This window comes from Erythrolamprus reginae, chromosome 8 (genome assembly GCF_031021105.1).
Source record: "Erythrolamprus reginae isolate rEryReg1 chromosome 8, rEryReg1.hap1, whole genome shotgun sequence".
NCBI classification, from domain to species: domain Eukaryota; kingdom Metazoa; phylum Chordata; class Lepidosauria; order Squamata; family Dipsadidae; genus Erythrolamprus; species Erythrolamprus reginae.
In genome coordinates, this window is record NC_091957.1 from 34,080,550 (window position 1) to 34,105,394 (window position 24,845).

General features: G+C 42.5%; 1 protein-coding gene across 1 annotated transcript; it reads right to left on the reverse strand.

The window, feature by feature from the left end:
• Positions 1-8,399: 8,399 nt before the first annotated feature.
• Positions 8,400-18,253, reverse strand: YIPF6 (Yip1 domain family member 6). The gene is made up of 7 exons (XM_070759634.1): positions 17,835-18,253; positions 15,693-15,821; positions 14,444-14,522; positions 14,229-14,271; positions 12,367-12,492; positions 11,596-11,753; positions 8,400-9,721 (listed from the first exon to the last, which is right to left on the reverse strand). The coding sequence occupies exons 1-7, from the start codon at positions 17,898-17,900 to the stop codon at positions 9,606-9,608; spliced, it is 717 nt and encodes a 238-aa protein (XP_070615735.1). The 5' UTR covers positions 17,901-18,253; the 3' UTR covers positions 8,400-9,605.
• Between the last annotated feature and the right edge of the window lie 6,592 nt (positions 18,254-24,845).

The window sequence follows — 24,845 nt, forward strand, 5'->3', positions numbered from 1 at the left end:
TAAGCAATGAAGAAAAAATCAATATTAATAAAATTCTTAGGATACAAGCAGCAAGTTACACTCATACAGTCCTAAGTGGGAGGAAATGGGTGATAGGAATGATGAGAAAAAACTAGTAGTAATAGAAGTGCAGACTTAGTAAATAGTTTGACAATGTTGAGGGAATTATTTGTTTAGCAGAGTGATGGCATTTGGGAAAAACTGTTATTGTGTCTAATTGTCTTGGTGTGCAGTAGCGACATTTTGAGGGTAGGAGTTGAAACAGTTTATCTCCAGAATGCGAGGGGTCAGTAAATATCTTCACAGCCCTCTTTTTGACTTTTGCAGTATACAGGTCCTCAATGGAAGGCAGGTTGGCAGTAAATGTTTTTGATTTTCTGAATTTCCGCTTTGTCCATTGGCCTATTTTTTGCGCACCAGGGCTTCAGGAAGCTTTCCTGAAGGCCGAAAATCAGCTGGCCAGTGTGCACATATGTTTAAGTTAAGTTTAAGTTTTATTGGATTTATATGCCGCCCCTCTCCGAAAACTCGGGGCGGCTAACAACAATCATGAAAATATACAATAAAATCGAATACTAAAAGCAAATTAAAACCCCTTAATATATAAAAACCAAACATACATACATACCATACCATATGTGCTGGAGCTGATATAGGGCAACGTCTCGTGTACTCTCCAATATGGCTCCACGTGCCACCTCTGGCACCCGTACCATAGGTTTGCCATCTCAGCCCTAGGGAATTGGGCGGCATAGAAATTGAAGAAATAAATTGAGAGTTTTAGGAGGTAAAGAACAGGCACCACATTTTTTCTTTCTTGCTGTTTTTCTTCAGTCAGAATAAAAAAGAGGCTTCGAGTTGAACTCTGTCAAATTGCCCAAACCCTGGCCAGGTTGGAGACTTCCAGCAGGTGAGACTCCAAACAGATTTATGATTCTAGAGATCCTATAAGATGGCTGTAGGTATTTTGGTGATGACAGCCTCTCTGAGCTTTCTTTCTGATGGTGACCCACCAGCCACGCCTGATTGATAACATCTCTCCAGGCAGTAATGGGCAGCCAAAATTTTTACTGCCACACTGTGGGTGTGGCTTATTTTGTGGGTGTGGCTTAATGGTCTTGTGACTGGGTGGGAGTGGCTTGCCGGCCATGTGATCAGGTGGGAGTGGCTTGAACGATAATCATCGTTCAAGTGAACTGTTAAGTCCTCGACTTACAACCTTACCAGTATCGCTCGCTGGGATGGCAATTTGTTTCATGTGCTCTCCTTCCTGGGTGGCCCCCCCGCCTGAGGCTGGGTAGCTAGGTGAATGGATGTTGCCAGAAGCTTGAATGCTGCCAGCGATGCTTCCACCCATGCCTTCTGTTTGCACCTCAGGTGGGAGGTGGCCGCGTGAGGCTGGAGGGGAGCCGGGCAGGAGAGAGGGAAGCTCCTCTGAGGCCAGGAAGGAGGAAAGAGGAAAAAAGGAAGGAGCGCAGATGCAGCAGCAGCAGCAGCAGGGGGAAAAAGGAGAGCTGAGCTGAGACCAGTAATCCAGGAAGTGACAGCCGCCAATCAGCTGGAGGTGTGCACGCATCTTTATTTCTGCCGGTGGAACTGTGTTCCACACCGTCCTGCCTGCTGCCCACCCCTGCCTCCAGGGAATCATAAATAATTAAATATGTGAATATGACACCCGGTACCCTAATGACAATCTTTAAAAAAATCACTCTAGATTTTCTTGAACCTAGAGAGTGTAGTTTGTGCTATGACAACATATATTGTGCAATGTTGTATAGCATCTGGTTCGGGTCCTTGGAAATAGTCACCCAGACTAGATGCTTAAACAACCCTGCACTGTAGATACTGTATACAAAGCTCATTTCAAGCTGTGCTTGACACACTACTCACACCTAAAAGGAAACAATCTTGGTAAAGCCAAATATTATGTATTTCTATAAGCGCTTGGCGACATCTAGAGGCCACAATTCAAAGTGCTGGTTTTACAAAGCTCTACAATTCAGGGGTCTTCAAACTTGGCAATTTTAAGACTTGTGGACTTCAACTCCCAGAATTCTCCAGCCAGCAAGTCTTAAAGTTGCCAAGTTTCTGCTCTACATGGTTTAGGACCAGATTATCTTCTGGACCATCTTCTCCTTCTTGTATCCCAGCGGCCGGTTAGGTCTCACAGAGTCGGCCTTGTCCAGGTCCCGTCGGCCAGAAAATGTTGTCTGGTGGGGCCTAGGGGAAGAGGCTTCTCTGTGGCGGTCCTGGCCCTCTGGAATGAACTCCTACCGGAGATACATACCGCTCTCTCCCTCCTGGTCTTTCGTAAAGCTCTTAAGACCCACCTCTGCTGGCAGGCATGGGAGCCATGAGTGGTGAGATTGCCTCCGGCCAATACCATGTATGATTGAACTGGATGAATGCACATGATTGTATATGGCAGTTTTTTAATGCTTTTCTTTAGTAATTTGTATAATTTTTATAATGATTTAGATATCTTTACATATTGTTTCATTTATAATGTTGTACACTGCCTTGAGTTGTCTCGAGAAGGGTGGCATAGAAAATAAATAAATAAATAAATAAATAAATAAATATTGGTGCTTGACCTCCATTTCTGCCTTATATCGTGGATCTTGGGCAAATTCTTTTGGTGGTTGTTTTCAGCAATGCATGCTGTTGCCTTTTTACCCCTGTCTTTCTTTTGCACGGACATTTCCCAGTCTCAGTCTAAACATTTTCAAAATTCCATATGTACCCATTCTCATCTCTCTGGCAGCACAACTTCACACAACCTGCTTGCAGGCCAGTATACCCACAAAGAATCATAAAAAGCAATAGCGATAACACTTAGACTTACAGGGGGTGGACAAAAAAATGGAAACACTTGACTTTTTGGCATCATAATGTTTGAACATCTTCAAAGCAATCAAAACTTGAGCTATTTTAATGTTTTTTTAAAAATTCTGTTATTTGATATGTTTTTTTAAACCACCTTTTTTAAAAAAAAAGAAATTTAAGGAAATTGGTTATAACCTTCTAGAAATGGCAGACCTCTCAGACTTTCAAAGAGGCCAAATTGTTGGTGCTCGCATGGCAGGCGCTGGTGTAACAGAAAGTGCCCGAATGTTTGGCGTTTCAAGAGGTCATGTGTCAAAAGTAATTACTGCTTTTGAAAGATAAGGGAAAACGTCCTCAGCCAAGCACAGCTCTGGTCGAAAGTCGAAGTTGTCTGAGAGAGACCGTCAGACTCTAAAGCGAATTGTTAGAGCGGGTCGCAAGACCGCAGCTCCTAAAATCACCGCAGAGCTCTATAGACATGTACAGAACCCAGTTTCCACAAAAACTGTTCAAAGGGAGCTTCACAACTCTGGATTCCACAAAAGAGCTGCAAAGTGTTTCCATTTTTTGTCCACCCCCTGTATATGGCAATGCCCCAACACTGGAAGTTTGAAGAACAGATTGGACAGCCATTCACCTGAAATGGTATAGGGCCGTGATGGTGAGACTTGACCATGTTTCAGCTCCAGCGTGCACAGTCGCACTTGGCCAGATGATTTTCAGCCTTGGGAAAGGCCGTTTCGTCTTCTGGATGCTTCACGGAAGCTTCCCTGAAGCCTTGGAGGTAAAAATCCCCCAACGGATAAACCAGAAGTTCAGAGAAATGCATTTCCAGTTTGCTGTTGTTTACGTTTAAGTTTAAGTTTAATCAGATTTGTATGCCGCCCCTCTCCGCAGACTCGGGGCGGCTCACAGCAATAACAATACAATGTAAAACAAATCTAATATTTAAGTTAATTTAAAAAACACCACAAATTAAAACCAATCATACACACTAGCGTACCATGCATAAATTTTATAAGCCTAGGGGGAGGGAACATGTCAATTCCCCCATGCCTGACGACAGAGGTGGGTTTTAAGGAGCTTACGAAAGGCTAGGAGGGTGGGGGCAACTCTGATATCTGGGGGGAGTTGGTTCCAAAGGGTCGGGGCCACCACAGAGAAGGCTCTTCCCCTGGGTCCCGCCAAATGACATTGTTTAGTTGACGGGACCTGGAGAAGGCCAACTCTGTGGGACCTAACTGGTTGCTGGGATTCGTGCGGCAGAAGGCGGTCCCGGAGATATTCTGGTCCAGTGCCATGAAGGGCTTTATAGGTCATAACCAACACTTTGAATTGTGACCGGAAACTGATCGGCAACCAATGCAGACTGCAGAGTGTTGGTGTGACATGGGCATATTTAGGAAAGCCCACGATAGCTCTCGCAGCTGCATTCTGCATGATCTGAAGTTTCCGAACACTTTTCAAAGGTAGCCCCATGTAGCATTACAGTAGTCGAGCATTACAGTAGTCGAGCATTACAGTAGTCGAGGCTCGAGGTGATGAGGGCATGAGTGACTGTGAGCAGTGACTCCCGGTCCAAATAGGGCTGCAACTGGTGCACCAGGCGAACCTGGGCAAACGCCCCCCTCGCCACAGCTGAAAGATGTTTCTCTAATGTGAGCTGTGGATCGAGGAGGACGCCCAAGTTGCGAACCCTCTCTGAGGGGGTTAGTGACTCCCCCCCCCAGGGTGATGGACGGACAGATGGAATTGTCCTTGGGAGGCAAAACCCACAGCCACTCCGTCTTATCCGGGTTGAGCTTCAGTCTCTTGACACCCATCCAGACCCCATCAGCCTCCAGGCACCGGCACATCACTTCCCCTGCTTCGCTGTTGTGCTGTTTTTTGCACTCTGGAGGGTTCAGGGAAGCTTCCTGAAGCCACGGATTGCAAAATACAGCACAATGGGCAAACCGAAAGTGTGTTTTCCGAACTTCTGGTTTACCTCTTTGGGCATTTTTTCCACCTACCAGGCTTCAGAAAAGCCTGTGCACATGGGGGGGGGGGGGGTGTAGCATGGGGTGTTTTTGCACATCTGTGGGAGGAGGGAAGGGGGGTGGGCACATGCACGCATGCTAGCACACCCACGCACCACCTTTTGGCACACAAACCAAAGAAGATCCATCACTAGTATAGGATTTCCTGCCTTCCTGGGGTTGGACTAGAAGACCTCCAGGGTGCCTTCCAACTCTGTTATTCTCTTATTCTCTTATGGTTTCATAGTGATTTACAGCCCTCTCTACGGGATTTACAGAGTTAGCCTATCGCCCCTAACACTCTAGGTCTTCATTTTACTGATCACGGGAGGATGGAAGGCTGAGTCAATCTTGAACTGGGGAGAATCAAACTGTTGGCAGCTGGCAGTTAGCCTGCAATACTGTATTCTAATCACTGTATCATCTGGGCTCAAAGAGCAGCTGTTCAGTTCAAGATATTTGAATTGATAGCCCTTCACTCCCATTTTCTCTCTTCTCAATTTATTCAGAGAAATTGCAATTGAGTGGGTTTTAGATTATGGGAATATGGTGTGGTCATACCTGAAGCTTTTATTAATACTGGGCTGAAATGGTGCAAATACAGTTTTCATTGTAATAAATGGCCAAGAATCTCTTTCAATTTTGGGAGAACATTGCTTCTCTCAAAATATTCCCTCTTTGCTAACAGTGGGAGGATATAGACTTTTTAGAGTAGGGCATGGTTTCATAATTACCAACATCTATTGTCTCTTCCAATTTGCCCAAAGGCTACAACTTTGACAAAACTTGTGTCTCCAACATCCCATTTCTCCTTCACAAATTTTGAAATTACAGTCTTTCTCTTAACCGGGTTATTTTTGAAGAGTGAGAAAAGATCTCCAAGACCTGTTCATTAAAGGAACAGATTTAAACACTCAACTGTTTGCAAAGGGAATGTTTATCTTTAACCTCCCCAAGCACAACAGATGACCCATCAGCCAGTCCAAGATGACCCATCTCCACACTGGACCACTTCCAAGAGACCACAAGACTCAGAGGGCAGAGGCAGCTTCTAAATAGGAGCTTGTTAAAAACTCTGTCCTGATAGCCATCAGAAAGGGGGGAAATTGTGCCTGGTTGTGGGACGAAACCAAGATATCCAGGCCAACAGGCCACTATCAGATTCAACAGTGGAAACAGAACAACTGTATTTGCACAGTTCTAACTGAATCATGCCTTATCTCAATTCTATGGTTTTGCACAAGACATTTGATTTTAAAAAAATCATCACCCACCAGCATGAAGTACAAATAAGGCAAGCTGACTTAACTTTAGGAATTTGCAAACCCAGCCTGCAGGAAAAACACAGGACACACATGTTCCATCTTCTGAGGGGGTTACAGAAGTGTAGCATGAATGTGTCCCATGTTGCCAAGTTGTACCTTCAATTTGTAGAAAGCCCCATCCCCTCCCCAGATTAAAATATAATTTATTCTTAATACTAAAGGATATTCTATTTCCCCAAAGGAAACAAAGCCAGAAAGCAGCTCCTACAGCCTTCAATAGGTGCCTGACATCTTTAGAGATGGATATTTTGTGCCCGTAAAGAAAGATGATTTAAAAATGTGATTATCCTATAACATTGAGGAGTGGAGATATTTTTAAGCAAACAAACTGACTGTTAGGGTTCCAAGTAATACATCCATAGCAAACAGAACTCCAAAACAAGCAAGTTCTTCAAAGAATACGTTTATTGGACACATCATATTGGCACACGCTGGTGAAAACTGACTCTAAAGATACCCACGGTTTTCACTGTTGTGAAGGTGCATGAATGAAGTCTGCAGGCAGGATGTCACTTCAGAACAAAGAGCAGGCACCCCCTTTTATTGTCCTCAAGTTACATCTCCTTGGATATTTGGGAACACTTTACAGGAGCTCATTGGTCAAGAAATGCATAACTTCATGATCACCTCATGGTCAGTTAGTGATTAATTCATGTTTATGTTAATGCTTAAGGTCAGTGCCTACCTGCAGTTTAAGGAGTGTCTCCAAGTTTGTTTACAACTGATGAGGAAGTATGTTTTTTAGGGGAGTGGGGGATGTGTGGAATGTCACCTAACCAATGTGGTTTGCCAACCACTGGCCTAGTGCCTTTCTGTCCCCACATTTCACCTAATTAGAAGTAAGTTATTTCCCCTTTCCCAGTCACATGGTCCAATCCACATGTCCGGTTGCTTGGAAACTTCCTGCCTCCTCTCTCCAGCCAGCTGTGGAAATGTCCTTGGTTCTCAGGGGGAGCTGTTTTGTTTTGGCTACAAAACCTCAGCTATCTCTATTCCCCTCTCCCTATCCCTCAGCACCACTGTGGCAACACTGAAGCCTCCCAGATGCCATCAGATGCCAGCTTCAGAGTTGAACCTGCTTAGGCTGCTGTTGTAAGAAACAAATGAACAAACAAAAACCTGCAGGATCTTTACCTCTGGTGTTGATCAAGAGATTTCCTTTTCAGCAAACTTATTCCATTACCTTGTAAGCACATATACATGAGTGAATTAAATCTTGATTCAAAAGAAAACTGTTTTATTTATTAAATTCATATGTTGCCCATCTCACCTCTAAATTACCATGTAATATAGATATGGTCTTATACTCGAGTATAAGCCTAATCTATATAGAAAGTGAAATAATTGCCAAAGATGGTCAAATAATTTGGAAATGGCAGGCCAATCTATATATTGTTCTGTCTGGGTTCCCCCAGACCTCAACACCAACTGGAAAAAACAGCCAGACACTCTGGTAAAAGCAAAAGTACTTTATAGCTGGAAAAAAGAAACACAGAGGAAAACCTGTTCTTCCCAACAGACAGGCTATAATACTTTACAACAGAGTCCTGATGTCCAGACAATACAGCAAGCTTCTTGCTGGCACACCCACCCCAAGATTTCAGTAGTCAAAGGCACAAACCAGGATTCCAAGACGCCAAAGTTCACAGCCAGGTCCCAAGACTCTCAAAGATAAAACTCCACAAGCCAGGAAGGGTGGGTCTGCCTTTTAGCCTTTCCAAAGAGCACCACACCCAAACCCAGCTGTTGCCTCTTTAATGCTGAAAGTACCTAGCCAATTGGTTCCTCCGCTGTGTAGCTCTTCTCTGTCGCAGATCAATTATGGCTTGTGCATTTTCCTCTAAGGAATCCAGGCTGCTTGCTGGGGAGAGCTCCCTCTGGGGGGGCTCTGGCTGTCCTCCCTCTTCTTCAGCCTGGGATTCCTCCTCCTCGTCTGCCTGCCCCTCCTGTTCCTCATCCTCTCCCTCTGAGCTGGAAACCGACAGAAGATCAGCCATTCCCTGAGGGGCCTCAGACGGAACCACAACATATATAAAGTGAAATAATTGCACACAGCCGTGGGGAGAGGCCCTTTTCTGAGCAAAATAAGGCTATTTATCCCAGACTTTATTTACTTGAGAGAAACAAAAGCCCAACAGCTAGAATTTTAGGAAGAACTAAAAAGGGGCCTGTGAAACTCATAGTAAAGCAAAAACTGCAGATATTTTCAGTAAGAAACACGAAGAAGCAATTTATATATTATATAGAACAGTTTTTATTCTTCAAAATCCAGACAAGTATGCAACAAACTTAATTTAACAGGTAATATAATACAAAATAAAACAAAATAAGGTGCTACACTGTGTGAATTAAACTGCGTATCACCAAGTTGTCAGCTACTGCCTACATCTCGCTAGACAAGAACAAAGAATTCCATTTCAAGAACAGCTTCTTCTGGAGGCTTCACAATGGATGTGAATGTGCAGAACCCAGAAAGTACAGCTTGTGCCACACCTTGCTACATAAATTAAGTTTCCTCGTTTTATAATTAAAAAGCCAGAGCTCACAGAGAAAACCCGTACCCCTTTTCCCCAAGTCCTTCTACAAAACCGACCATCCCTGCAAAACACGCAGCGGGATGCCAGGTCTGACGCAGCTGAAATCCTTCCTGATGACCAGGCTCCACTCGGAGGGTCAGAAGTTGAACTTCGTGTTCCATGTTTCCAGAATCAAAACCTTTCGTGCTAAAATCACTTGGCATCTCTATACTTGGCTGCCGATTACTCTCATGCAACTTACTTTTAATTTTCTCCTGCATTAAAGAGAGATCCAGGACCTCTTGCGGCTGAACTGGGCCAAATGACTTCATTCTAAACTTCTTCCACAAGACTTTTCGTACCCATGCGCAGGGAGCGAAGAGAGTGCGCTAATTTGAACAATTAATATTGGATGAAAAAAACTAAAATAAAAAAATAAAAGACAACTGCCTCTTTCTCGCACCTTTTCCTTTGAGTTTTAGGACAGTAAGTGAAATTGGATAGCATTTCCCAGCCCAAGAAATCAAACTGTGAGAAAGTATTCTCCTAAACACTTGTGGCCTTCTGATAAATCTGATAAATGTACAGAGTCAATATTTTCTTTTGTCAACTATCTTGATGGCCCAAGATACAAGTACATCTAGCCTTTCTCTTATTGGAGGCTCACACAGAATCAGTAGAAAAGAGAACTCAATAGGGAGAGGCGTCAGTAGTGATCTTCAAAGAAACAGGAGAGAGGGACTTGGAGGCCTTCTGTGGCTTCAGGCAAGGAACCTGCCAGCCTTTTCACAACATTCATTATAAATATTGGAAGAAGGAGAGCAAGAGGCTGTCAGGTCAAACCACAGAGGGAGGTTTTCGTTGGAAAGCAACAAAAACGCTTCCGTTCGGTTCTGCCGTCTTTGCCGAGAGCGCCTTCGCTAAGGTGCAAAGGTGAGAATCATCCAACTGATGACGAAGTAGAAAAGGAAAATGGGGTAGACGACCAGAGCTTTGCGGTTTGGGGGTTGGCTATCTGCCAGGAAGGCCGTAGAGGCTGGGAAAAGAAACAAAGAAGACCACATGTTAGAAATGCAACACATCAAATAAAATCAGCCTCACATCCGTACTCTCAAAAACCATGGCTCCTTGCCAGTCCCCGGCTCTTCCCTTTCTGAAAAGGGACAGTGCAAACTGATGCTTGCATCTGGAGTGGATCGGACCAGGAAAGCCTTTTCCGATTGGCCAGGAGGGGAAGGGAGAAGCCGAAAGGCTTTGCCGGCAGGCCTGGGAGGGCCATGGAGCACCAACACACTACTCCAGCTTAACTGTTGAATGATTGATGGATGAATGTTTTTTTATCATGGGATTTTAACTTTTGTATTTTTTAATAAATTGTATTGTATTGTATTTTTTAATTGCTGTTGGCCGCCCTGAGTCCACAAGGAGATGAGCGGCATATAAATGTAATTAATTAAATAAATAAACAAATTCCCTCCACTGGCCACGGGAGCATGAACGGAAGGCTGATCACATGCCGATGCTCCAGGAAGGAAAGCTGGGCCCACCTGGACGGCAGCCTCACCATGAGGATTCCTGACTTCTCAAAATCTAAAGTTCGATCCCCTCATGGAATTGGCAAGAGCCAACTTGGGAAACAGCAATAATTTATTTTAATAATAATTTTTACAAATAAATCAAGGCAGTGAACATACCTAGCACATTTGCCTCCTTCTACTTTTCCCAGAACAACCACCCTGAGAGATGGATTGGGCTGAGAGGGAAGGACTGGCTCAAGGTCAACCAACTGATTTTCATATCTGTAATCTGCATAACCAACACCTTTCTCCTCCTTTCTGCTCCTCCACCAGACCCCAATCTAAATCATCCACTTCATGCATTTGGCAAAGTGAGTTATAGCTTTCAAAAGTTTATATCTTTTAATAACATTAGTCATGGACTTCTTTCTAACTACAGTAGTACCTCGTGATACAAACCCCTCGTCATACAAACTTTTCGAGATATGAACCCGGGGTTCAGAATTTTTTTGCCTCTTCTTACGAACTTTTTTCGCCTTACGAACCCGCCGCCGCGAATGCCGAACCCAGAAGTTCGGCAAAAGTTCGGGTTCGGCTCAAACGGAGGTGGGGAATCCCAATAGGGAATTCCAGGGGCGGAGCTTTGATGTCATGGAGACGTCCTTCCTGGCCGGCTAAAACGTGGACTCCAGGAAGGACATCTTTGTGACGTCAAAGCTCCGCCTCTGGAATTCCCTATTGGGATTCCCCACCTCTGTTTGAGCCTCCCGACTGGCCAAAATCTCCATGGCTCTTCTGCGAAGTTGACAGCCGGGCGGCGGCGCTTCTCGGCGTTCTCCTGGACCCGAATGCCGAACCCAAACTTTTGCCAAACTTCTGCGTTCGGAAGAACGCCGAGAACCCCCCAGCTGTATCGGAAGGTGACAGACGGGCGGCGGAGCTTCTCGGCATTCTCCCGAACCCGAACGTTTGCTGAACTTTTCAGGTTCGGCGTTCGGGAGAACGCTGAGAATCACCCGGCTGTTTCAGAAGGTGACAGATGGGTGGCGGCACCCAGTGGAGCGCCGTTTTTGCGATTTTTTGGGGGGGGCTTGCACGCATTAATCGGTTTTACATTGTTTCCTATGGGAAACATTGTTTCGTCTTATGAACCTTTCACCTTACGAACCTCCTCCCAGAACCAATTAAGTTCGTAAGACAAGGTATCACTGTACTATAAAATTCTAGCTACTATAAACTAATATGATATAGTGTTGTGAATTCATTTTCTGCCTGCTGCTGTTTTTTTTAAACAAAACAAGTATGATGGTAGGCAGATGAACTCAGCAATGAGCCAATGGTCCTCGTTCCCATGTACAGAGATAGTTCTGGGGGCTTTCCATTCTCAACGTACCTAGAGTTGACCAGCCAAACATTGTTATTACAACTAAAAGGCGCACAATGAAGCCAGCAGTCCCACTGTTTGCTATCAGGACAAGCCTGCAGACCAAAAGAGCCACGGTGAGGGGCAGGATGCAGTAGCCCAGGACACAAAGACTCTGGAAGAAAGATCTGGGCAAAAAAATAGAGAAGTCTTGGTAAAGGAGAACGTGCAGAGACGGGAGAGAAAAAAAGAACTACAGAAGTACCGCCAGACCAAATGGGCCCTAAGCTCTTTGCTACCCATCCTCCTGTCATTAAAAGATTTTAGAAAGTTTTCACAAAGCCTTCCAATTGTTTTAGCTTTCTCCTTGATGAGCAAGCCAGTAGCAGGGAAAATACCATTTAAAAGATTAAATTGTTTAAAGACTGTTTTAAAAATTAAGATGTTTAAATTAACATAACACAGACTCTGCATGCTATTAAAAAGGCAGGATCCTTAGGCCACAGGGATGCCCCAACTTGTATCTTTTGGGCACCTAGAGCACCAAAAGAGCATGCCATGGATCTATTGTTGCTCTTTTAAATAATAATAGTGTTATTAATTTTCAATAAGGCCCAAACAGTGCTCTAAGGCTTCAAGATAAACATTCTATATAAAACGGCTTACTTCCCAAGACCAGAAATTTCCCCAGTCAGATAGGCAAAAACTATCTGTCCGGGAATTAAAGCAATTCTCATCTGAAGAGTCACTCAGGAAGTCAAACTCTTCCCCCAACCCCAGACAGTCCTCCTGGTCTCTTACATGGTTCCTCCCAGGAGCTTGGAATTTAGTGTTATGACAACTGCTCCAAACCAGATGATCACAAAGACTTCTGCAAATTGGGGGCCTCTGTCGTCTGTACTATCTGCTGCTCCTCCCTGAAGCATTCTAGAGAAGAAGAGAAATTGATTAGGACAAAGCAGCAGGTACCTCTTTTCTGATTTATTTATCAGGGTTTCTTTCTCTTTCCTGTTTCAAATGAATCAGTGCCAATAGGGAGGAATTGGGACAACTCAATGGAGCTAAGATGGATTATCCTACCATAAGAGCCGGGGTGGTGCAGTGATTAAAGTGCAGCACTGCAGGCTACTACAGTTAACTGCTAGCTGTAGTTCAGCAGTTCAAATCTCACCACTGGCTCAAGGTTGACTCAGCGTTCCATCATTCTGAGGTGGGTAAAATGAGAACCCAGATTGTTGGGAACAAGAGCCTTTGAAAAGTGTTCGGAAACTTCAGATCGTGCAGAATGCAGCTGCGAGAGCAATCATGGGCTTCCCTAAATATGCCCATGTCACACCAACACTCTGCAGTCTGCATTGGTTGCCGATCAGTTTCCGGTCACAATTCAAAGTGTTGGTTATGACCTATAAAGCCCTTCATGGCACCGGACCAGATTACCTCAGGGACCGCCTTCTGCCGCTCGAATCCCAGTGGCCAGTTAGGTCCCACAGAGTGGGTCTTCTCCGGATCCCGTCAACTAAACAATGCCACTTGGCGGGACCCAGGGGAAGAGCCTTCTCTGTGGTGGCCCCGGCCCTCTGGAACCAACTCCCCCCAGAGATTAGAATTGCCCCCACCCTCCTTGCCTTTCATAAGCTACTTAAAACCCACCTCTGCCGCCAGGCATGGGGGAATTAAGACTTCTTCTCCCCCTAGGCCGTTACAACTGTATACATGGTATGTTTGTATGTATGTTTGGTTTTTATATATTAAGGGGTTTTAATTTGCTTTTAGTATTGGATTTTATTGTATATTGTCCATGATTGTTGTTAGCCGCCCCGAGTTTTCGGAGAGGGGCGGCATATAAATCCAATAAAACTTGAAACTTGAATTCTGTAAACCGCTTAGAGGGGACTGTAAAAAGACTATGAAGTGGTATATAAGTCTAAATGCTATTGCTGTAAGTATCTAGACACCTGAGAATGCTTTAGCAATCTGGTCAGACAATGGTATTATAACCTTTTAAAGGAAATAATCTTTATTTACTGCTGTGCCATTTATGATCATCTGAGTATTCTTCTCAGACAAGAAATATTGAAAAAAAAAAAAAAAAACTGGCAGAAGCAGCCTGCTCCAATTGAATGTCCCATCCCTTGGCCTAAGACACAGAAGAAGCTTAAAAATTGGCAGGGTAGGTTTGTAATTAAAATGTTAGAAATTTACAGGATTGATGGCAGAAAAAGACCTCATGGTCCATCTAGTATGCCCTTATACTATTTCCTGTATTTTATCTTAGGATGGATATATGTTTATCCCAGGCATGTTTAAATTCAGTGACTGTGGATTTAACAACCACGTCTGCTGGAAGTTTGTTCCAAGCATCTACTACTACTACTACTACTACTACTACTACTATTATTTCAATAAAATAATATTTTCTCACGTTACTTCTCATCTTTCCCCCAACTAACCTCAGATTGTGTCCCCGTGTTCTTGTGTTCAGCACAGAAAGACTGAAGTGCAACCTCTTATATAATGTACAGAGTTCAATATTCACAGGCATGTTTATTACATCAAGCCCATACATTTGATTCTTGAAATGGTGCTCCCTTGAAATTTGTGGCATCATGATTTTAGAGCATTTAAGGTGGTGGTGGGGAAGGGGAAACATCATAAATACTTACAGTGCAAGTAAAACACACAGGATTAATGGACCCCATAAATCCCCTGCAAAGAAATAAATCACAGATGATTTCTACAAGGGAACATAAAATTGACAACCCCAAATGGATATTTCAAACCTCCCCCTCCCTCTCATGTTACACTGTATTCTGAGGCAAGTATGCTTTCCTATAATTTAGTACAGTTTAAGGTTTTCAACATTACTTCTGATACCTACAGTCTCTGAGAAGGGCGCTGCTCTTTTTGGGATACATGACATGGACAAATTTCTTTCCAACTGCTTTTAAATCCCGCATCTGAAAAATTCAATGAAAGTTCAGTCAAAAACCAAGTTTAGATAAGATACATTTACATAAATCATAGTTGTTTTCTTGCTTCTAGTGCTGGTAAAAAAATAATTTAAACCTACAGATTCCAATTTTGATGAAAGGGGATTTCACTACTCAGCTTCTTATTCAATCCTGCAAACTGATTCATTAAAAATAGGATTGATATCTCAAATGAATTTCATTTAAAATACAGTAATTAATGGCACACATTTATGTGGTATGAGAAGAAGAACATACATAGTTACTTTCAGAGAAATATTATAAGAACTTTGTTGATGGCAATTTGGGAAAAGATGAAAGTGAAACACTACTTAAAAGTACCATTTTGGATATTGATAATAGAAGTATTTATGCACCCCAACAGACTAAACTGGTCTAATATTTTAAGATACAAGGATATACTGACACAGTCATTGAAGTTAAAACCACTTCAAGAATTAGAAAAACAAGGCATAAAATTGGATTGGTTTATGTACAGTATTTACAGTTACAATCAAAATTTGAGAAAGACATTAAAACAGAAGGTATTAACTTACAAAAAACAGAATTAGATCAAATCTTATTGGGTCAGGATGTAAACTTGATCAATTTTTTTTACAAAAACTTCTTATCGATTGAATTAGAATTTGAGCAGGTTAAGGACACAATGATAAAATGGATGAGAAATATAGGCTATACAAAATACAGTAATTAACAATATGCAAACACATCTTCAAACTCAAGCTGTCTTGAGATTTCTTGGAATGCTCTACAGAGTTTTAAAATAGTTTTTGTATTACATAAATATTGCTAATGAGAGAATGAATTAATGCTGGCAGCAGAACAAAAACCATACAAAAATTAACTGTAACCAGGATAACTGTGATCTGACACAAAGCGACTGAAGCTCTTTTGTAATAGCTTCATTAATACTGCCACAATAAATTGATTTATCAAAATCACCCAATGTTGACATCCTCGGACTATTTGTTATTATTAATAGTAAGACAGTATCTCTATCTGGTGTGATACTATAATATTTTTTAAAATTATATTATTATGATTATTATGATTATTATTATCATTAATATTATTATTATTGCCAAGAACACTAAGAGAGATGTGATAGAAATCTCTTCGCTTAACTAAGGCACTTACGACAGTCTCTTTTACTGGTTCATCCAATGTGGAATAGTCTTCATCTGGGGTATTAGAGCCCACAGGAACAGTAATTTCTCCCTCTACGGGAATGTCTTCTGATATTGACACATCTGCAAGACCTGCAAACTGTTTACACAAGGTTTGAAAATATATTTACTCAACTATAAGTAGCAAGAAGTTAATAAAATAGCACAGCAGGAGTTTTTGCTTTTGAAAACATTTTGTACCTGATCAATCTCATATAAGTGGAAATATAACCAGAAACATTTAGAATACTTTGATGTTTAAGCATCCCAACATAAAGGATCCTGAAGTGATCTTCATTTCCCAGTTGGAATGGATCTAAAGCAGGGGTCTCCAAGCTTTGCAACTTTAAGACTTGAGGATTTTAATTCCTAGAATTCTGGAAGTTGAAGTTGTTAAGATAGCCATGAACTGGGAGAGCCAAGTTAACAAGGTGAGCCAATGAACAGGCATAGCAACTAAGTCAGCCAACGGGAGCTAATCACTTCTGAGCCTGTGCAGAGAATCAAAATTTAAGCTTAAGGCTGGGTGTGCCTCAGCTCCACTCTGTTCTCTGGCTCACTCTGCACGCTGTGCTTGTCTGCCCGCTGGCAGAGATAGGTCTTCAGAGCTTTACGAAAGACCAGGAGGGAGGGGCGGTATGTATCTCCAGACGGAGTTCATTCCAAAGGGCCGGGTCCACCACAGAAAAGGGTCTTTCCCTATGCCCCACCAGACAACATCCTTTGGCTGACGGGACCTGGAGAAGGCCAACTCTGTGGGACCTAACCAGCTGCTGGGATGCATAAGGCAGAAGCTACTTCTGCTGATCACCGGCTGCCAGCAGTTTGGCAGATCGAATTGGGGGCAAGAGGCTTACTCTGTAAACTGCTTAGTGAGGGCTGTAAAGAAAGCAGTGTGAAGCGGTTGATAAGTCTAAATGCTAATTCCCAGCATTGCTCAACCAGCAAAGCCAAAGAAGCAAAAGGCAGCAAATGCTGGGAATTGAAGTCCACAAATCTTGGAGTCCCTGCCTGGACTAAGGGCGATTGCTATTCAATTCACAATGAACAGTAACAGAATTGGAAATAAACTTGTAGGTTTATTTATTTATTTATATTTATTTATTACAGGGTGTCCAGAGGGAAAGCATTTTGAAATTCCCTGACATTTCCCAGTAACTTGTGATCTAGTTAAGGCACGGTCATAGATAACATTATATCGAACGGCTAAGCCGTAAAGAAATATTGGTAGCTGGGGAAGCAAGTTGTTGCCACAGTTATGTTCATTTTTTCTTGACTCTGCTAGGCAGCCCAATCCCTTTTTTAAAAACATGATTTTTCCCTGACTTTTAAACATTTTAATACAGTTTGCTTCCCCCCCCCCCGATTTATTCCGTTTTTCTCACAAATTCCCTGATAATTCCCTGATTTCTCTGGTTTCCAGATTTGCTGGATACCCTGTGCAAAGCACTATGAAGCGGTATATAAATATAAATGCTGCTTCCCAGCATTCCTCAGCAAAGATGAAGAAGCAAAAGCCAGCAAATGCTGGGAATTGAAGTCCACAAGTCTTAAAGTGGCCAAGGTCGGAGATACCCCCCCCCCAAAGGGCTATTGCTATTCAATTGACAATTAACAGTAACAGAGTTGGAAGGGACCTTGAAGGTAATCTAGTCCAACCTCTGCTCGCGCAGGAGACCTTATACCATAATTTATTTATTTATTTATTTATTTATTTATTATTTAGATTTGTATGCCGCCCCTCTCCGCAGACTCTGTTCTAACCCCGGGTAGGCAAGTGGGCTCTTCTATGACTTGTGGACTTCAACTCCCAGAATCCCTGAGCCAATCATGCTAGCTCAGGAATTCTGGGAGTTGAAGTCTACATGTCATAGGAGAGCCCACTTTGCCTACCCCCGTTCTAACCCAACCTCAGAGGTTGTGGAGGAAGGCGAGGACCGCAGCCTCCGCCTCCCACCGGCACATCAACCAGCCGCTTCCCAGCCCCACCAGAGCCGCACCGCTGCAACCCGGAGGCTCTCGGCAGACGGAGCTCTCTGCCTCGCCGCCCTGAGGGTCGCAGGCTCGCCCTGGGAACGGCCCGCTGGCCCGCCTGCCTGCCCGCCCCTCCTACCAGCGGCTTCGTAGCTCCGTCGCCCGCCGCCGCTTCTCCGTCCATCGCCGCCGCCGCCGCCGCCATCTCGATCCGCGGCTGGGGACCGGCGACGTGGAGATTGCGTCATCGCCGCGCGACGGCGACGGGATGACATCACTAGGCGGGGTGGCGGGGTTTCTCCCGACGAACGGCCTGGAGGAGGCCCTTCCGGAAGGCGGGGCGTGACGTAATCACGCAAAAGCTGAGGAGAATCCAGGGACTCCCGAAAGGCTGATTAACACAGTCGGAAGGGACCCTGTAGCTCAGGGTGGACTTCAACTCCCAGAATTCCTGAGCTAGCATGATTGGCTCAGGAATTCTGGGAGTTGAAGTCCACAAGTCCTAGAAGAGCCAACTTTGCCTACCCCTGCTGTAGGTCATCTAGTCCTAGTCTACCCTCTCGTCGCTCTCCGACAGGCCCGGCAAGAGAGGCGCTGCCCCCGGAGGCCAGTTGTCAGTCGGGCAGCCGCTCAGGGTCTGGCCGCCATTCCGGCAGTCCAGGACGAGGCTCTACTTTAGGACCGCGACTGTGGCCAACATTTTCATTGCTAATAAGGCAAATACGGATGGAATGATATTCTCTCGCTTTCCGACCTTTCCCACAGTTGTTAAATGAACCACGCTGTCATTAAGCAAATCTGGATACTTCCATTTATTTTTTCCCTTCAGATTCATGCTATTACTTTTTTATTGTCTGAAAAAATACACGCAAATTAACACCACAGTCCTTGGAACAAACCAGTTGACAGATTAGACATCCATTTAATATACTGAGAATTCACACTTCAGTTCCATTTCTCATTCCATTCCAATAAGCTTTATTCAGAATACCTAAACATATAGAATGGAATAGAATAGAATAAATTCTTTATTGGCCAAGTGTGATTGGACACACAAGGAATTTGTCTTGGTGCATATGCTCTCAGTGTACATAAAAGAAAAATATACATTTGTCAAGAATTATGAGGTAAAAAACACTTTAATGATTGTCATAGGGGTCAAATAAGCAATGAAGAAACAATCAATATTAATAAAAATCTTAGGATACAAGCAATAAGTTACAGTGATACAGTCCTAAGTGGGAGGAGATGGGTGATAGGAATGATGAGAAAAAATTAGTAGAAATAGAAGTACAGACTTAGTAAAAATTTGACAGTGATGAGGGAATTATTTGTTTAGCAGAGTGATGGCGTTCAGGAAAAAAACGGTTCTTGTGTCTAGTTGTCTTGGTGTGCAGTGCTCTGTAGCAACGTTTTGAGGCTAGTTGAAACAGTTTATGTCCGGGATGCGAGGGATCAGTCAATATTCTCACTGCCCTCTTTTTGACTTGTGCAGTGTACAGGTCCTCAATGGAAGTCAGGTTGGCAGTCATTGCTTTTTCTGCAGTTCTGATTCTCCTCTGAAGTCTTGTCAGCCTTGTTGGGTTGCAGAACCGAACCAGACAGTTATGGAGGTGCAGATGACAAACTCAGTGATTCCTCTGTAGAACTGTATCAGCAGCTCCTGGGGCAATTTGAGCTTCCCGAGTTGGTGCAGAAAGAACATTCTTTGTTGTGCTTTTTTTGATATTTTTGATGTTAGGTGACCATTTTAGGTCTTGAGATATGATAGAAGCTAGAAATTTGAAGATGTCTACTGTTGATACACACACACACACATACATATAAATATATGTATGTGTGTGTGTGTGTGTGTGTATATATATATCACATGTTTTTGCTGAATTTTTAAAATTATATATAAAATTATGTACGTACGTATGTATGTATGTATGTATGTATGTATGTATGTATGTATGTATGTATATATACTCACACATACATACAAACATATAGCACTGTAGGGTGAAGTACACTGCTGAAAAAAATAAAGAGAACACTTAAACAACACGACTCCAAGTAAATCAAACTTTATGTGAAATCAAACTGTCCACTTAGGAAGCAACACTGATTGACAATCAATTTCACATGCTGTTGTGCACATTCAACTTTGTACAAAACAAAGTATTCAGTGAGAATACTTCATTCATATTTAGGATGTGTTACTTGAGTGTTCCCTTTTACAGAGTAAAAGTTTAGGAGCCCTAAAAATGCCCGGAGCTGTTTTATTTTGGGGCTCAGGGGCTTCCTTTATTGCTTTTATCTTTTCTTGTGTGGTATGTATTCCCTCACTGTCAATGTGATAACCAAGAAATTCCACACTATCGGTTCCCCATACACACTTGTCTGCCTTGAGTTTAAGACCTTTCTCTTGTAACCTTCTTAATACTTCTCTTATCCTCTGATTTAGTTGTTTTTGGTTTTCTCCTAAGATTAATATGTTGTCAAAATATGGCATGGTTCCTTTAAGGCCAGATAGTAATCTCTCCATCAGGCTCTAATGGGGCTACACTAACCCCAAATTGTAACCTCCTGCACTTGAAAGCACCCGTGTGTCACTATCATTTGCGCTAGTGCAGTTTTTTCATCCACTGGTAGTTGCTGATATGCCTGCGCTAAATCTAGCTTGGCAAATACTCTCCCTTCCCCCAACGAATGAAGCAATAGTTGTACTACCGGGATCGGATAGGAATAGTGCTGTAATGCCTTATTTAAGGTCAATTTGTAGTCAGCACAGACTCTTAATGATCCATCAGGCTTTAACGGTATGACTATTGGAGTCTCCCAAGGGGCATGGTCCACAGGCACTAGAATGCCTTGGGCAATTAATTTATCAATCTGTTGGTCGAATTTAGGCAATAAGGGCAATGGAACTCTGCGAGGCTTAAGTCTCAACGGTGGTATTTTAGGGTCTAGCGAAAAGGAAATAGGTGGTCCCTTATACGATCCTAATGTGGGGTTAAATACCTCAGGAAATTCTCAAATAAATTCTGAGCAAGTATTTTCTGCCAATTTGTTAACCCCAGTTACCTCAATACCCAAAGGCGCCATCCACTGTAACCCCAAGAGAGTGTGTCTTGCCCCTGACAGCACTGTTAAAGGTAATTCACATTGTACATTTTAAAATGAAATAGGTACCAAAGTTTTACCCAGCATTGGAATAGCCCCCCCCCCCTGAAAGTCTCGAATTACAGCTGTTACAGGCTCCAGATGAGCCTTTTGCACAGTAGGCATATATAGCTTGAACTTTTCCCATGGCATAATGGGATATTTGGATCCTGTGTCTAATTCCATTTGGCATGGCTGCTTGTTAATCTGCACAGGTACAGTGATCCTATTTGAGCCGCGTGTGGCGGTGCAGTTAATTGTGTGGGGAAAGTTACCTTGGATGTAGTCACAGTTCATATTCCCAGCATTTCTAGCATAGCTCCTAGCAGGAAAACAAGGTGGGTGATTTTCTCTAGGAATGCAGGTGGGGGGTTGTTGGTGGGGGTGGGAGTCGCTGGGTTGGAGGAAATTTGTCAGCAAAGAGGGTTCTGCCTGCTTTGGCAATGTGCCCCTGCCGGTTGCAGTGGCGGCAGAAAGATTCTCCGAAAGGGCACCTTGAGCGTTGATGGTTTCCTCTGCAGCCGGGACAGGCGATGGGTAGTCGAGGCAGTCTTTGTGGTCTGCTTTGGGTTGTTCTGAGTTGGAGGCAGGTGTCTTCTGTGTCCCACAGTTGGGATGGCAACTCATCGGTTCCGTCTGCGGTTGGTGGACACTCTGTTTTTCAAATAGTGGACACTTGGTCATTCTTTTTTAATTCCGCGGCTGCGGCTTCTGAAACTTCCGTGGTTTGGGCAGTCTTAATTACTTGCTTTAACGATGGCTCATCTTTGGTGAGGAGCTTATTTCGGATTGTTACATTCTTCATGCCGAAAATTAAAGCATCTATGAGCCGTGCTTCAGGATTATAGAATTTGCACTTTGATAATTTGGTTCGCAATCGGGTTGCAAATTTGTTTATAGATTCTACCTCGGCTTGTGCCATGCGAGAGAACTGGTGTCTGTAGACGGTGGCTGGTTTGGTAGGCTTAAAATGTGCTGCGAGTTTGGACGTTAAAGTGTCCCAAGGTACCGAGTTCGCAGGGAGAGGGTCAGTCAAGGTTTGAGCCAAATCGTAGAGTTGCGATCCACAATAATTCAGAAAAATGGCTCTCTTCCGTCCGCTGTCGGCATTCTTCATACCTGCTGCCTCTAGAAACACGTCAAATTTTCTCATATATTTGTCCCATGTAGACTTCTCGGGATCGAAGAGTTCGGGCAGTCTTGCTACAGCTTGGTTTTCCATGGTGAGTAGAGAACATGGGTAAGACCTCCTTCGCCGCCAGTGAAAAGAACAGAGCCTAGGCGCTTGGGATTTTCATAGTTTATTTCCCAAGTGCAGGAGTAACATTGTTTTACCAGCTGTTACAAAGTAATGGGCGCGAACAAAGGAAACGGCGCTGGGCTATTGGTCTTATACCCGTTTTGCTTCCCGCCCAAAGGAACTGACAGTAATTCATATTTCCCGCTCAACAAGTAACCAATCAGTATCAAGTATTTAAATTCCAACTATCTACATATTAGTCATTGCATATTCAACAGAGACAGCACGGAGAGGATTTACAGGAGACATAACTTTTTATTTCTTCTTACTGCAAGTACAAAATGTTTCACAAGGATCATTCTTTCGTTCAAAATAAAGAATCCTGAAATCATTATTAAAATAGTGGTATTAAGAATTAACAGGAAAATCAATGCAGAATTTCACATACAAAACAAATGAGGTATTTTCTCCTCAAAATAAATAAATGCAAAGAAGCAGGAATTATTTAAATTCCCAAATATGTCCCTAAGTTTGTCCTATTTTGAAAACAACTTCCTTTTAAAAATAATACAAGATTAAGTTGGGGTTTATTAAAAATAAAAACTAAATCTAAATACAAAATTACTTTGAAATGCTTATGCTTCCAGCCTGTTAAAGAGCTTTTCTGACAGTGTGAAAATAAATAAAATTCCCTTTAAATCCAAGCTTTGAAATCCTTCACCTGCCTACAGTTTTCCAGTGCTGTTTGACTGCAAAAGCAAGCACTACATTTCTAAGCTGTGCTGTGACTGAATTTTCAAAAATCTATTGATTCAAACCAAGCTTGTAAACCAACAATATTTTACCTTTGTGTTTACTTTGTTGAGAACAAGCATTGTTGAATGAGGTAGAAAAAAACAGATGGCCTCTTTTACAAGAAAGTTTGTGAAACAGGAAAAACATTTCATTCAACAGTGTACTTACTGTACAGTTGCAAAACAAATTCTCATTGCTTAAAAAAACATTTGTTTCTTAGTCTACAGCAGTCTTCTAAACACTAATCATTTACACCCAATTTAAAATAAAGCACAGGATGAAGTTTTGAAATGCCATTCTTGTTTTTCACATTATTCAGCAAGGGCAGCTGACAGGTAAGATCATCACAATTTTGTATATTGCAGCCAGCTGATGGCAAAACAGAATCCCAAGGGCTGCTAATAAGAGTGCAGCTGTAAGATTCCTTTTGCAGATGGGTCTGAGTGATCCATTTTTTATTCAGGAAAAATCTTAAGGTAGTGAAGTTCATTTGAACAAGATAGAGGCTTCCTATGGTTATCTGATGGTAACTTCCTCACATCAGTCTCCTTGACTTATAAGAATACGTAGCCTAGTTTGGAGGAATTATTCTACATAGAGGTTGTGTCTTCTAAAGGAGCTAGCTCTCTATACCCTCAGCACCAGACCAGATCTTATATAAATCAACTTGACTTATAAGAATACGTAGCCTAGTTTGGAGGAATTATTCTACATAGAGGTTGTGTCTTCTTCTAAAGGAGCTAGCTCTCTATACCCTCAGCACCAGACCAGATCTTATATAAATCAACTTATCAAGTGACTGTTACCATATTTTGAGGAGATCATTATAACTCCTAAAAGGAATGGCCTCTCCCCTGGATTAGTGAATTACAAACATATGACATGGTTCCTAAAATTTGGACAAGATAACAAAATACAAACGTGAGATATTAAGAGCAATTAATGAGATAATTAATAATTTGGTATTCTGATCAAAATACCTTTTCTAAACTTGTTTTAGCCAACATGTCGTTCACAAAATAATCACAACAAATTTTTCCAAGGAAAATTCCTATTAACTAATCATTAGAAATAATGTACATCTTGTAAGATGGGTGAGGTAAGTCACAATAAGCACCCACAAAATGATGGCCTTATATTTGTGTTTACGCAAAGATTCCAGTGACACTTGATCACTGGAAAAGTGGCAATCACAGCTGAATTTAGACAATCTTCTGAATATCAAGCAGAGAAGCCTGGATTTTTAGTTACCCACTTCAGTCTCATATAATCTATGAGAACCCAGTCAACCGATTCACCAATTGTGTCTACATTTCAGGCAAACCTGGCACTGATGATGCAAGAAAGAACAATTTAACTAACCCAAAGTCATTTCAGTCTATTAATGACTGCTGTCACAGCTCCATGCCGAAGCTGTATTAGAAAAAAATCTGCACCACAGAGTCTATAGTTAGACACTCTCTAAAACATTAGAGTAAAATTGCATACACAAAAATGATTCCAGGTGGCATCTGAAATCAACAAATAGCAAAAGCCACATCAGTATTAGGTGAAAGCCACACATTTGGCTGAGTAGTTATTGTCTTGATATTGAGTTCAAAAATGCAATTATCTCAATTGCAATTCAAAGCCTCCTGTTTGAAATTCACAATGACAACACCAAACACTTGCTGAATTCTAGCCCTTTCAACATATTATACAAGAAACATGCCTTCCCATTTCTGATCCCCAGGTATCCTTAACAGAATTGCCATTAGCAAGTCAGGATGGCGAACTGCTAGGATGTCTCTAGGCTCGATTAATTAATTACTAACAATGTAAGAAAACAATGTAAGAAAAAAAAAAGTCCAGATCCAGTGAAACCTGGTTAAACCTGACTCAACAAGACAGTCTTGGTTTTCCTTCCTTTCAAATATTTCCCTAACTACTGGCAGTCCTCATGGCTCCTAGTCCCCACCTTCCTGGCAA